General features: G+C 41.2%; 1 protein-coding gene across 3 annotated transcripts; it reads left to right on the forward strand.

Moving 5' to 3' along the window:
• The first annotated feature begins 3,993 nt into the window (after window positions 1–3,993).
• Window positions 3,994–14,845, forward strand: samtor (S-adenosylmethionine sensor upstream of mTORC1). 3 transcript variants are annotated; one of them, XM_020456986.2, is made up of 5 exons: window positions 3,994–4,261; window positions 10,247–10,388; window positions 10,681–10,812; window positions 10,996–11,110; window positions 11,479–14,845. In XM_020456986.2, the coding sequence occupies exons 1-5, from the start codon at window positions 4,099–4,101 to the stop codon at window positions 12,109–12,111; spliced, it is 1,185 nt and encodes a 394-aa protein (XP_020312575.1). In that variant the 5' UTR covers window positions 3,994–4,098; the 3' UTR covers window positions 12,112–14,845. The 3 variants fall into 3 exon arrangements, with proteins under 3 accessions (XP_020312575.1, XP_020312576.1, XP_031656872.1); XM_020456987.2 differs by having other exon boundaries at window positions 4,259–4,346; window positions 11,479–14,672; XM_031801012.1 differs by lacking the exon at window positions 3,994–4,261 and adding an exon at window positions 9,712–9,951 and having other exon boundaries at window positions 11,479–14,672.
• Window positions 14,846–15,436: the final 591 nt, after the last annotated feature.

A 15,436-nucleotide genomic window follows, 5' to 3' on the forward strand; every position in this document is an offset into this window, starting at 1 on the left:
TTTCATCCAAAGTTGCTGAATTGAGATCCCTGTCTGAACAAGATTTTCTAACATGTCCTCCATAGTGGACTCTGGAAGGTCTGAGGAGGATTCTGTCTCAATATTACCTACCATTAGGTGGCAGTATGTAGCGACAAAGTAACCCAGCGTTACAAGTGCTGCTAGAGGCTCCCAGGCCAGGAATTTAATTCAAGAACATCAAGCAAAATCAGAGAGTATGGAATCTCTATGCCTAAATATTGTCCCAGGAACATCCTAAATATATGTTGTTCCAGGCTCTTAGCATCATGCCCAGGGACCTCATTATTTTGTTGTCCCTGGAACAACATGCATACAGGAAAAATGTCTCCAGTAGCTCATTGTGGCCAGACTTTAAAACTGGAGCAACCTGTTCTCTTACATCCACCTTTGCATACACGTTATAGATTGGCTGCAATACATTATAAAGCATTCACCTCTAAATGAAGCTAATATACAGTGGCTTGCGAAAGTATTCACCCCCTTGGCATTTTTCCTATTTTGTTGCCTTACAGCCTGGAATTAAAATGGATTGTGGGGGGGTTGTAATCATTTGATTTACACAACATACCTACCACCATGAAGATGCAAAATATTTGTTATTGTGAAACAAACAAATAAGACAAAAACCTGAAAACTTGAGCGTGCATAACTATTCACCCCCCAAAGTCAATACTTTGTAGAGCCACCTTTTGCAGCAATTACAGCTGCAAGTCTCTTGGGGTATGTCTCTATAAGCTTGGCACATCTAGCCACTGGGATTTTTGCCCATTCTTCAAGGCAAAACTGCTCCAGCTTCTTCAAGTTGGATGGATTCCGATGGTATACAGCAATCTTTAAGTCATACCACGGATTCTCAATTGGATTGAGGTTTGGGCTTTGACTAGGCCATTCCAAGACATTTAATTTTTTCCCCTTAAACCACTCGAGTGTTGCTTTAGCAGAATGCTTAGGGTCATTGTCCTGCTGGAAGGTGAACCGCCGTCCCACTCACAAATCTCTGGAAGACTGAAACAGGTTTCCCTCAAGAATTTCCCTGTATTTAGCACCATCCATCATTCCATCAATTCTGAACAGTTTCCCAGTCCCTGCTGATGAAAAACATCCCCACAGCATGATGCTGCCACCACCATGCTGGATGAGGTTCACGGGGTAATGAGAGGTGTTTGGGTTTGCACCAGACATAGCATTTTCCTTGATGGCCAAAAAGCTCAATTTTATTCTCATCTGACCAGAATACCTTCTTCCATATGTTTGGGGAGTCTCCCACATGCCTGTTGGCAATCACCAAAAGTGTTTGCTTATATTTTTCTTTAAGCAATGGCTTTTTTTCTGGCCACTCTTCTGTAAAGCCCAGCTCTGTGGAGTGTATGGCTTAAAGTGGTCCCATGGACAGATACTCCAATCTCCGCTGTGGAGTTTTGCAAGTCTTTGGTCTCCTTGTTGCCTCTTTGATTAATTCCCTCCTTGCCTGGTCCGTGAGTTTTTGTGGGTGGCCCTCTCTTGGCAGGTTTGCTGTGGTGCCATATTCTTTCCATTTATTAATAATGGATTTAATGGTGCTCCTAGGGATTTTCAAAATGTCAGATATTTTTTTATAACCAAACCCTGATCTGTACTTCTCCACAACTTTGTCCCTGACCTGAGAGCTCCTTGGTCTTTATGGTGCAGCTTGCTTGGTGGTGCCCCTTGCTTAGTGGTGTTGCAGACTCTGGGGCATTTCAGAACAGGTGTACAGTCATGGCCAATGGTTTTGAGAATGACACAAATATTAGTTTTCACAAAGTTTGCTGCGTCAGTGTCTTTAGATATTTTTGTCAGATGTTACTAGGGAATACTGAAGTAAAATTACAAGCATTTGTCAATGGCTTTTATTGACAATTACATGAAGTTGATGCACAGAGTCAATATTTGCATTGTTGACCCTTCTTTTTCAAGACCTCTGCAATCCGCCCTGGCATGCTGTCAATTAACTTCTGGGCCACATTGATGGCCACACTGATGGCAGCTCATTCTTGCATAATCAATGCATGGAATTTGTTAGAATTTGTGGGTTTTTGTTTGTCCACTCGCCTCTTGAGGATTGACCACAAGTTCTCAATGGGTTTAAGATCTAGGGAGTTTCCTGGCCATGGACCCAAAATATCTATGTTTTGTTCCCCGAGCCACTTAGTTATGAATTTTGCCTTATGGCAAGGTTCTCCATCATCCTGGAAAAGGCATTGTTTGTCACCAAACTGTTCCTGGATGGTTGGGAGCAGTTGCTCTCGGGGGATGTGTTGGTACCATTTTTTATTCATGGCTGTGTTCTTAGGCAAATTGGTGAGTGAGCCCACTCCCTTGGCTGAGAAGCAACCCCACACATGAATGGTCTCAGGATGCTTTACTGTTGGCATGACACAGGACTGATTGTAGCACTCACCTTGTCTTCTCCGGACAAGCTTTTATCCGGATGCCCCAAACAATCAGAAAGGGGTTGAATCAGAGAAAATTACTTTACCTCAGCAGTCCAATCCCTGTACCTTTTGCAGAATATCAGTCTGTCCCTGATGTTTTTCCTGGAGTGAAGTGGTTTCTTTGCTGACTTTCTGGACACCAGGCCACCCTCCAAAAGTCTTCGCCTTACTGTGCGTGCAGATGCACTCACATCTGCAGAGCGTCCCTGGTTCGAGCCCAGGTAGGGGCGAGGAGAGGGACAGACGCTATACTGTTACATTGGTGCTGTGACTGGTTGTTTCGGAAAAGGAGGAGGTCAAAATGGTGGTGAGTGTAACCGATGTGAAATGGCTACCTAATTAGCGGGGTGCGCGCTAATAGCGTTTCAATCGGTGACGCCACAAACCCCTGAGGTGCATTATTGCTATTATAAACTGGTTACCAACGTAATTAGACCAGTAAATAGTAATTGTTGATCACACCCATGGTATACAGTCTGATACATCATGGCTTTCAGCCATCAGCATTCCGGGCTCGAACCACCCCGTTTATAAATGGAATTATAAACTGGGTGGTTTGAGCCCTGAATGCTGATTGGCTGACAGCCGTGGTATTTCAGACCGTATAACACAGGTATCACAAAACATGTATTTTTAATGCTCTAATTATATGTTGGTAACCAGTTTATAAGGGCAATAAGGCACCTCAGGGTTGTGTGGTATATGGCCAATATACCACGGCTAAAGGCTGTGTCTAGGCACTCCAAGATGTGTTGTACATATGAACAGCCCTTAGCCGTGGTATATTGGCCATATACCACACCCCCTCGTGCCTTATTTCTTAAATAATCCACGCTCTAGAATGCCCTTCAAACCAATCAGAAATAAATATTCAACAACGCCATGGAAGAGGAAGAGAGATTACCAACTCGGCAGAAAATCTCTTAACTCGGCAGAAAATCTGTCTCAATGCAAGTGGCGTTTTTTTTTCTTCGTCGTTTCGCCCACCAAGTAAGGAGTTTTTGTATGGAGGTCAATGAGAGTGTCGAATTTGGTCAACATAAAAATGAATGGCTTGTTTGCTATGCGAGGTTTATGTGACCAAATATACGTTTTGTAATTATTAAATTGTTATGAGTGTACTGATATAAGTAGAACACGTGACATCACGGCAACTTCGAGAAAAAAAACAGTTTATATCGGAGTTGTCTCGAGATGGCTACACATATTCATGGTATGGGGCTATACTCAAAAAAATATGACAATAATGAGATGTTTCCACCAATCTAAAGAAAAGAAAGCCGGGAACTACACAGCCCGCCGTTCCACATTGTGGACAACGACTCCCATTGTGGGCGGACTCGGAGAGACATGTATCTTGTCAGTATGTCCATAATATTTGGTATAATTCAATTTAAACAGCAAACAGCACATGCAACTGTATGCTGACGCTACAAATTCTATAAGAAGGCGTTTAAGTTTTCAGCTCTGTGATTGGTCATACAATTGTCAACTCCACAGTATATCTTTCCAGGCGAACCAATCAGCGCGCGCGTATTTGGCTAGTGGATCGGGTGCGCGGGGACCGACACCGGTAGCTAGCTAGTAGCTAGACGTGAAGGAGGAGCAGAAGTGTCGTAGGACTATGGACCCGGCGAACAATGCTGAGACAGGAGAGACAGAAACCGAACTGGAGCCGTGCTACGTTCTCATTCCGAAAGAAACCCGGTGCAAGAAGAAGGAACAGGAAAAACTGTCCGGAGTTGTCAAGAACGTCCATAGAAAACTGCGAAGAAAATACCGAGAAGGTACGCTAGCTTTGCCCAATTCAGGAGTACGGCGTCTCTCATCAAACGGGCTATTTAAATTGATCGAAAACAAGGCCCGGATTAGGTAGCTAACGTTATTTCCTATTTTTTGGGGCCTTCCACAAACTGCAAGTGACTGGCAACATGTCAGGGTCTCGCTGCTCTACTGTCTAAAAATACAAAAACATTGTCATGCAATCATGGGACATGTGCCTAACGTTACATTCACTTAATTTAAATACGGTTAAACTAACGCTAGATCAAGGCCGCCTGTGAACATTTCAATCTGCAGTATGCACTTTAAACTAGGCTATGTTTGTCCCTCATTAGATTTGGCAGTCATCAATTTAAAAAATAATAATAATCGCGCCTCCTATAGCCAGCCATCCAGTGATTTGGTAATGTTGTTCAATTGTAACATACTGGATCACGGGAACTGGCAAAGAGCTCAACATGGGTTGTATGGCATTTTGTTTGACGTCATGGGGTATATTCATTAGTCGGACTCTGTTGCAAAATGTTTTATCTATTGTAAAATGTTTAGCAACGGAAACCGTTTACTTCAATCAGAAAACGTTTTGCAACAAAAACGAGAGTTTCTATTGGACAAATTCAGGTCCCTCTCCGTTTGGTTCCTATAGTTTATTTTGCAAGCGTTTTGCAATGGAATCTAGCTAATGAATACACCCCTGTTCTGAAACTGAAAAGAACAAGACCCTACAAGTAAAAACTCATGTTCAGGCGCATCCATTATGTGATGTTATGAGACACTGGCATATGCCAATAGTATGAGCACATATGCTGAATTGAGATCCCTGTCTGTTTTGAACAAACATCTTCTAACATGTCCTTCAAAGTGCAATCGTCGTCCGGGTTTGGCCTGGGTGTGCTGTCATTGTAAATAAGAATTTGTTCTTAACTGACTTGCCTAGTTACATTTTTTAAAAGTGGACTCAAAGGTCTGAGGCCTAGTATTGAGACATAATACTATCTCCTTGTTATTAACTCCAATATTTAGGTCCTTTCATCGAAAACAAAGGTAACGCAAACATGCTTTTCACTATTGGACCCTTCACAGATCATTGGTCACAAACCAAACACCATAAAGAGGTCAGAAGAATAGGCATTTCTGGTTCAGTTCACTTTATTGGCCTTTGCAGGAATTTGTATTCCATTCAGATGTAGGGCAGGCGGTACAGACATAACCAATGGAGGAATCTGCCAGTAAACGTATTCCTAATAGGGCTGGGAATTGCCAGGAACCGTACGACTTGATATTATCACGATATTTAGGTGCTGATACGATATGTGTTGTGATTTTATTGTGATTGGATGTTCCAAAAATATTGCTCACCATCATACAGTGCCTTCAGAAAGTATTCATAGTCTTTGACCTTTTTCCACGTTTTGTTACAAAAGGCGATTAAAATTGATTTGATTGTCCTTTATTTGTCAAAGATCTACACAAAATACTATATCAAAAGTGGAAGAAAAATTCTAACATTCTGTATGAAAAAAATCCACCATCTTGATTTGGATAAGTATTCAACCCCTGAGTCAATGCATGCTAGAATCACCTTTGGCAGCAACTACAGCTGTGAGTCTCTTTCTGGGTAAGTCTCTTAAGAGGTTTCCACACCAGGATTTTTGCATTTGCCCATTATTTTCAAAATTCTTCAAGCTCTGTCAAATTGGTTGTTGATCATTACTAGACAACCATTTCAGGTCTTGCTGTAGATAAGTCAAAACTAACTTGGCCACACTTGTCCTGCTGAAAGGTGAATTCATCTCCCAGTGTCTGGTGGAAAGCAGACTGAACCAGATTCTCTAGGATTTTGCCTGTGCTTAGCTCAATTCTGTTAAAAAAAAATGATCCTGGAAAAACTCCAGTCCTTTAAAACGATTACTATCATAACCATAACATAATTCTGCCACCACTATGCTTGCAAATATGGAGAGGTACTCCGTAATGTGTTGTCTTGGATTTGCCCCAAATATAACTTTGTATTCAGGCCAAAACAATAGTTGCTTTGCCACATTTCTTTGCATTATTACTTTTGAGCCTTGTTGCAAACAGGATGCACGTTTTTGAATATTTTAATCTATACAGGCTTCCTTTCACTCTTTTTAAAAAATTAGGTTAGTATTGTGGAGTAACTACAATGTTGATCCATCCTCAGTTTTCTCCTATCACAGCCATTAAACTGTAACTAATTTAAAGTCACCATTGGCATAGTGGTGAAATCCCTGAGCAATTTCCTTGCTCTCCAGCAACTGAGTTAGGAAGGACACCTGTGTTTTTATAGTGTCTGGGTATATTGATACACCATCCAAAATGTAATAACCACCATGCTAAAAAAAATATTCAATGTCTGCTTTTTTATTTTTACCAATAGGAGCCCTTCTTTGCGAGGGAATGGAAAACCTCCCTGTTTGAATATGTTTGAAATTCACTGCTTGACTGAGGGACCATACAATTACAGTTGAAGTCGGAAGTGTACATACACCTTAGCCAAATACATTTAAACTCCGTTTTTCACAATTCCTGACATTTAATTATAAGACCCCGTCTTATAGGATCACCACTTTAATTTAAGAATGTGAAATGTCAGAATAATAGTGTGGAGTGCTTTATTTCACCATTTTTATTTCTTTCATCACATTCCCAGTAGGTCAGAAGTTTACATGCTACCAAATACTAATTGAGTGTATTGTCTTTAAATTGTTTAACTTGGGTCAAAAGTTTTTGGTAGCCTTCCACAAGCTTCCCACAATAAGTTGGGTGAATTTTGGCCCATTCCTCCTGACAGAGCTGGTGTAACTGAGTCAGGTTTGTAGGCCTCCTTTGTAGGCCTCCTTGCTCGCACACGCCTTTTCAGTTCTACCCACCCATTTTCTATAGGATTGAAGTCAGGGCTTTGTGATGGCCACTCTAATATCTTGACTTTGTTGTCCTTAAGCCATTTTGCCACAACTTTGGAAGTATGCTTGGGGTCATTAACCATTTGGAAGACCCATTTGCGACCAAGTTTCAACTTCCTGACTGATGTCTTGAGATGTTGCTTCAATAGATCCTCATAATTTTCCAGCCTCGTGATGCCATCTATTTTGTGAGGTGCACCAGTCCCTCCTGCAGCAAAGCACCCCCAAAACATGATGCTGTCACCCCTGTGCGGTTCGGATGGTGTTCTTCGGCTTGCAAGCATCAACCCTTTCCCTCCAAGCATAATGATGGTCATTATGGCCAAACAGTTCTATTTTTGTTTCATCAGACCAGAGGACATTTCTCCAATGTACGATCTTTGTCCCCATGTGCAGTTGCAAACCATAGTCTGGCTTTTTCATGGCGGTTTTGGAGCAGTGGCTTCTTCCTTGCTGAGCGGCCTTTCAGGTTATATCGATATAGGACTCGTTTTACTGTGGATATAGATACTTTTGTACCTGTTTCCTCCAGCATCTTCACATTTTTGAAAAACATAATTCCACTTTGACATCATGGGATATTGTGTGTGTGTGTGTGTGTAGGCCAGTGACACATAAAATCTTAATTTAATCAATTTTAAATTCCAGCTATAACACAACAATGTGGAAAAAGTCGAGGGGTGTGAACACTTTCTGAAGGCACTGTCTGCTGCAGAGGGACGAGAGAGCATGCAACTAGTTTTCATCAGTCATGGAAATTAAAGTGCTGAAAACAAATTGGCTCCCTATTTAAAAATTGTACAAGCTATGAAGGAAACATATTGTTTAATAGGATACTGTACATTTTATTTTAAATATCCTGACATGTAACTTATCGTCCCCTCCCCCATCACTAATTTCTAACAGACTGTTTATCATGAGGCAAGTCTTCTCAACTGCAGATATTTTGGTTGCGTTGCAGCAATGCATGATCCCAAATTAGCTAATCTTACTGAAAGAGTTTCCAGTGGCACAGTTTAAGTCTAGATTGTGTTAAGTTATTCTACCAGTTGAATGATTGATTTGCCCTGTGCTCTTATGTTGTGATTATCAAACTGGGCAGCGTCTAGGGCTAAATTCAGTCTGTAGTGCTGAACAGCTGCGCAACAACGCGATATCAAATGTTAAAGGCAATGTTCCCGTGTTAGCAGAGACTGCATTAAAGGTAAACGCTGCATATGTCGGCTCAATCGGAAATGAACTTTTAAAATTAAATTGCGCTGTAGCGCCGAACTTCAGAGCTACGGCTTGAATCCAGCCCTATTAGTATTTTTGCTCTGCAGCCTGTTTTGTTCAGATGCTGGGCAGCTAAAAAAAAAATAGCTGAATGGTATGTATATACAGTTGAAGTTTACATACACTAAGGTTGGAGTCATTTAAAACTCATTTTTCAACCACTCCACAAAATATTTGTTAAACTATTGTTTTGGCAAGTCTGTTACTTTGTGCATGACAGAAGTCATTTTTCCAACAATTGTTTCAACCGATTATTTCACTTAGAACTCACTATCACAATTCTAGTGGGTCAGAAGTTTACATCCACTAAATTGACTGTGCCTTTTAAACAGCCTGGAAAATTCCAGAAAATTATATCATGGCTTTAGAAGCTTCTGATCTATTGAAGCAACATCTCAAGGCATCAGTCAGGAAGTTAAAGCTTGGTCACAAATGGGTCTTCCAAATGGACAATGACCCCAAGCATACTTCCAAAGTTGTGGCAAAATGGCTTAAGGACAACAAAGTCAAGATATTGGAGAAGCCATCACAAAGCCCTGACTTCAATCCTATAGAAAATGGGTGGGTAGAACTGAAAAGGCATGTGCGAGCAAGGAGGCCTATAAACCTGACTCAGTTACACCAGCTCTGTCAGGAGGAATGGGCAAAACATTCACCCAACTTATCGTGGGAAGCTTGTGGAAGGCTACCAGACACGTTTGACCCAAGTTAAACAATTTAAATGCAATGCTACCAAATACTGAGTATGTAAACTTCTGACCCACTGGAAATGTGATGAAAGAACTAAAGCTGAAATAAGTCATTCTCTCTACTATTATTCTGACATGACATTCTTAAAATAAAGTGGTGATCCTAACTGACCTAAGACGGGGACATTTTACTAGGATTAAATGTCAAATTGTGAAACAGAGTTGAAATGTAATTGGCTAAGGTGTATGTAAACCTCCGACTTCAACTGGTATGTAGGTATATATATTGCAGTAATAAAATAAAAAAAAGTAGCATTCAACAGGTCCTTTCCACTTTAGCAGAAGGACTGGCTAGCTGATGCTCTTGAAAAGACTCTGTCAGCTGACACCATGATTGGTTAATAAGTAAAGCATGATCTGGTCTGCTTGGCATTGCTACCACAGTAATCATGCTTTGTACTACTGCTGTTTATTCCAGCCCGTCTTGTTGTCGTTTCATTTCTGCAAATCTGATATATGTTTTTTTCCCCATGTGGTCATGGGATTTCTTCCTTATCAGCGTGTTTGCTCACGAAACACACATTCTGCTGTGCGTCTGGGAAGACTTGTTGCAGGAAATTTGTGAAGATCTAGACCTAGGAACAGAAGTGAAGACATCTATTGAAAATCCAGTTTTCAGATATGCCAGACATATGACGAGTAACTGTTTTGAAAATGTTGAAGCAGTGGTGTTAGCCTGTGGTGTTTTCATCTGAAGGGCTGAACGATTGTGATTCCTCTTGAATGAATGGCCACACTTTATAAGTAGGTATATTCATGTTGGCTTATTGTGCATTCTACATACGTACTATGCTTGCGTGTTATTTTTTAGAAACAAAACTGACAGGACAAACTTTCAATTTCAATTCCTGCCATTTTATAATGAAGAATTTCAATGTGATGATATGGGAAAACAACGCATCAGTGTTTGGCCAACTTTCATGTAGCCTACAGTGCTAAGTTGTTTTACTATATGTATGTCATACTGTATGGTGTGAGGTGATTTGGTTGCCTTTGTTAACATGCAGCAGGAGGTTGAAACAAAGTTATCTTTCCACAGTGGGGGATTTTGAGAAGATCTGGCGAGAGCACTGTGAAGATGAACAGACTCTGAGTGAATACGCCCTGGCCATGAGGAACCTGGCTGACAACCACTGGGCCAAGACCTGCGAGGGAGAGGGACGCATCGAGTGGTGTCGCAGGTAAAATAGTCCCCCACAAAAGGAGACCTTGTAAATAACCCTCTGGCTGTGTTGTACTAGCTCAGAACTCCACTGCTCTATGCTTACTCCGATGACTCATCCAGCCCTTTCGATATCAACACTGTGGGGTAAATCCTAACTTCTGCTTATTGAATTTTCACTTAGTCATGCATTTATTCCAATGGAAAGTTAGGATTTGCCCCATTTTTTTCTTTTTTTCTTAGCATATCACTGTTTTAACAGTAGGGCATTAATACCATTATGTGTGATGTTTCGGGGACTATTTTTCCAGTGTTTGCCAGGAGTATTTTCAGGATGGTGGGATGAAAAGAATGTTGGAGAAGGATGAGAAGAGTGCCAGGCTTGCCATGGCCATGTCGGCCACAGCTCTGAGTGACCAGCCCTATAGCTCCTCTATCCCCAGGTACTGTACTGTATTGTGACAGTGTTAAATCAAACATGTCCATTTTTATCTGACTATTTTGCTCTGTTTCAGCATGCTTTGTTGTGCGTTCATATTGACACATCTTACCTCTATTAGGTACTGCTCTCATTAAGCATTCTCACTCTGTCGTACTTAACGCTAACTTAAAGCTTCTGGTTGAAGGTCCATCCCCCAGCTTGGTAAAATGAGGCTGCTGGACGTTGGCAGCTGTTTTAACCCCTTCCTGAAGTTTGACGAGTTCCTCACAGTCGGTATTGACATAGTGCCTGCGGTCGAGGTATGTACTATTACTCTCTGTGATCACTCCCTCGGTCCCAGCTAGAAAGTCCTGACTCTTACTGTCTTACTCACTAATTTGCTACCGGGACAAAATGCCTAGTTAAATACATTTTTAAAATGTCAGGGATATTCATTGTGTGAATATCAGACCACAGAACAATGCTGTCCCTTGACAGTAAGTGTCAACAGTTGATGGGAATGAAACCTGACCTGCTGTGAAGGAACTGGCAGAATATTAGCATAGAGTGATTTAGATAACTAAATGGATTAAGAACAGTGCGTCTTAGATATGGGTCTAAAATGCCACTGAATGATGAGAACAGCTTGTGTTGCTCTAAAGTATCTGTTTCTACCCTTTCCCCTCAGAGTGTATACAAGTGTGACTTCCTCAACCTCCAGCTCCAGCAGCCTCTGCAACTGGCTGGTGACACAGTGGAAGCCTTCCTGAGACAGCTGCGTAGCCCCATTGACTCCCTGCCCGCCCAGCTCTTCCACGTAGTGGTCTTCTCTCTGCTCCTGTCCTACTTCCCCTCGCCTTACCAGCGCTGGATCTGCTGCAAGAAGGCCCACGAGCTGCTGGAACTGCACGGCCTGCTGCTCATCATCACCCCAGACTCCTCCCACCAGAACCGCCACACCCTCATGATGCGCAGCTGGCGTGTGGCGGTGGAGTCGCTTGGCTTCAGGCGCTGCAAGTACATCAAGTTCTCCCACATGCACCTCATCGCCTTCCGCAAGGTGTCCCTGGCCACCACCAGCGACCTGGTCAGCCGTAACTACCCCGAGATGCTCTACATTCCTCAGGACTTCCAATCCCCCGAGGAGGAGGACTACACCGACGTGCCAGTTCAGGTGCGCTCCGACTTCGAGGACGACCAGCTGGCGTGGGGCTTCATGGAGCTGCCCGACACGCCATATGACTCGGATAGCGGAGAGAGCCAGAGCAGCTCTGTGCCCTTCCTACACGAGCTGGAGGACCCCATTCTACTGCAGAGCTGAGCTAGACCAGCTAAAACCCTACTAGCTACTCTTCTCTTTTACCAGTTCCAATTCGATCCCTACCACTCCTCTTGGCCATAACCCTTCAATGTTTGCAGATCTGTAATGTGGAAGCAATATGGGTGACGCTTTAACGCCACACTACTTATACCTATCCAGAGCCTTCAGACATGCAACATCGAGTGGTTAGGCCCAAGGGGGGAGGGATACAGTCTGTCTGTACACAACTGCTGCGCTACCAAATGAACCTGCTGCATTTTTCTCACACTCCTCCTCTTCCTTAACTAAACAATGCAGTTTGCACAGAGTGAAAGAAAAAGACGTTTACAGAAGTCAGTGTATTTTTTTCAATATCTTCGATGGTTAGTCACTCAATACAATACACACGTCAGTAAGGTAGTTTTTTTAAATAAAAACTTGGTCGTTGAATACCCTCAGGATAGACTGAGAGTAAGTCTGCCCCATGTTTTTTTAATCCATCTTTGATCTCACTCTACTAACAGAAGAAAAGCAATCTTTACTCCTTCAAAGGCTTTTTCTTAGTAGTTAGACAGTGAATGTGCTTCAGTGCCAGCAAGCCGCTGACTTTAAATCGCTCTTAAATGGATTGATACCACAGAGGTTTGTCAAGTTTGGTTGGAGTGGAGCGATTGAGATGTTAGTCAGGTGAGGCTAGAATTTCTCTAATTCTTGGTGTGCATTTACATTTTCAAAAAAAGAAAATAAGAAAAATACATTGTACTCTCAGCCAAAATGTTTTGATTTGTTCCCATTTGAACACTGGTCTTGTCCAACACGATGTGTGAAAATGGCGTTTTAATTCAGCATTTTGTTTGGCTGATTTCATGGCTCTTTTACAATAGATTTGTAGCATTTTCAGAACTTTAAGATAGGTGTACGTAATTACTTTTACTAATGTGAAACTGTTAACTGTGTTTTTCTCATTTTGTAACATGGTACGAGTTGTGAAATAGTCATTGCTCTCTTTTCTGTGCTGGTGTGAAGAAACTGGTTTTAATCAATGTTAATTTACCTTCAATGTTGTAACCCAGAATATTTAGCATTTTGTCATTACATCATTGTTTGTAATCACTTTATTTTCTGTAACAATACTTAGGTAGGCTACATTATCAGATCAATAATATGTCTGGATTTATGTCTTTTGCTTCTTTATAGGTAGCTTCTCTATGGGTACTGGTAACATATTCCAAAAAAGAAGACTGCCTACACTCTGTCGACGTGTCCTTGAGCAAGGCACTTAACCCTAATTTACTCCAGGGGCACCGTACTATTATGGCTGACCCTTTTAAAACAACACATTTTACTGCACCTATCCGGTGTATGTAGCGATAAAACATCTTATGTTCACTGCCGTGAAACAGGTCGACCAAGAGACTAAAGCTCTAGCTGTCGGTTGCTGTTCATCTCTCTTCCTTTACTCTACGTCGTATCTGAGGACAGCAACATTTGCCTTAAGCATTTTTATTTAACAGATACTCTTTTCCAGAGCGACTTACAGTAGTAGTAAGTTCATACATGTTAATACTTTTTTCATACTGGTCCCCCCCGTGGGAATCAAACCCATAACCCTGGCGCTACAAGTGCCACTCTCTACCAACAGCTACATGGGACTAGCATTCGTCATTTTTTTTTTTTCATTCATGGGTTGCTAGTATAGGTGTATCAACAAAATCCTGTGTCATTCATTGCATCAGGAAGTACATTTTGACTATCACTTTACACATGAAAGTACTAAATGTGTACTCTGCTTAAGTTTTAACTCCAAACACAATTTAAAATGATCTTGGTATGAGCGCTCAAACAATTCCAAATGATTCACCTCAATGAGGTTTTGCACTAATACCCTGCTGTCTCATCATTAGTCATGCAACTTCTGATCCCATCAAAGTGCATTTTAGCAATAGCCAGGTGTTTCCTGAAAGTACTGTATCTTATGGGGAATGGTATTTATGTTCTCCTTTTTAGTGTGGATGTGTGTTTGTTGTAATGTACTTGTCTGTGGCACTTTACTTCATAAATAGATGAATCTCTCAGCTGCCATGAGTCATGTGATTCCTGTCATGGGGGATTTAGGATTAGGTCTCCCAAATGGCATCCTATTCTTTATAGGGAATAGGGTGCCATTTGGGATGCTACACAAACAACCATAGTCTTATTAGTATAAACAGTATGATGTACATCAGGATACCTGTAATCTTAAGGTGCCTTCTTACTTATCCCCAGTAATGTTTTTGCAATCCTGATTCTCATGCCATACTGTGTTGGAAAACTCACACTTCACTTGGCAGCATACAACGGGCTTCTTTTGCAAAATGTTTGTCATGTGCAACTGCCCAAATGAGCTACCTACTACCATCTACCACTTGGCTCAATGTTTTACCCTAAGAACAATATATTTTGTTTAAATTTGTCATTTTTTGTTAATAATTACTTTGTGTTCAACTTGCTCTAAATCTGTTAACTTTCTGGTCAGTTCATGTTTGGTGTACTTTCAACTATTTTCTCTTTAACAGAAAATACAAAATACATTTCTCATTATAGTTCATTTTCTTGAGCGTTGTCAATTGTACCAGTTAGCATTTAGGGATACATCTCATCTGTCTTCCAAGAGTTTAAGTCCATTACTTGCATGAATAGCTTCATTTTCAGTATTAAGGAATTCGACAAGTGTGCATTTTTTTTCTTCTCTCTTTTATAAATGAATGGAAATGCAGTGTTCATGTGTGATTATTCTGTCCTCTTCCATTCACTGTTTTCCTATAGGACTGAAGTAAACTAATTGAGTCATGGTATTGATTAGCTAGTAGATTGTAACGGGCTAATGTAATGCTTTCATTAGCCATTACAGGATAGGTACTGTTTGGCGTAGCAGACTTTTCGACCATCCTTAATTTGGCGATACCATCTTCGTTCTCGATTCGGCCAAATATGCGCTTCTAAAATGTCCAGTTTCAGGTGGTTCGTTTCAATTTAGAAAATCCTCTGTTATTAAAATGTTTTTGCTTCATGAAGTAATCCAATGATGGGTACGCTAAGATCTGTTTCTAATTCAAATCTTCTCTCATTGATCGAGACCAGTGTCATGACAAGCGGCAGTTTTGGGTGGACTCAACTGTCTCAATCAATGAGAAGATATGAAGTAGACAAGATAGTGGCATATGCATTGTTGGATTACAACATTTGTATTTATTTTAATATTGGTACATTTTCTAAATTCAAGGAAACCACCTGCAACTGGACACCAACATTCTAGAAGATACATATTTGGGTGACTCTAAAGAAGATAGTATGGCCAAGGTTGGTC

Source organism: Oncorhynchus kisutch, linkage group LG22, assembly GCF_002021735.2.
Source record: "Oncorhynchus kisutch isolate 150728-3 linkage group LG22, Okis_V2, whole genome shotgun sequence".
Lineage (NCBI taxonomy): Eukaryota > Metazoa > Chordata > Actinopteri > Salmoniformes > Salmonidae > Oncorhynchus > Oncorhynchus kisutch.

What these genes read in the sequence shown, in the direction of transcription:
- samtor (XM_020456986.2), top strand. Translation starts at nt 4,099, where the DNA reads ATGGACCCGGCGAACAATGCTGAGACAGGAGAGACAGAAACCGAACTG. An exon ending in GCGAAGAAAATACCGAGAAG is followed by an intron (nt 4,262 to 10,246) that starts GTACGCTAGCTT and finishes ATCTTTCCACAG; the next exon opens with TGGGGGATTTTGAGAAGATC. An exon ending in TATAGCTCCTCTATCCCCAG is followed by an intron (nt 10,813 to 10,995) that starts GTACTGTACTGT and finishes TTCTGGTTGAAG; the next exon opens with GTCCATCCCCCAGCTTGGTA.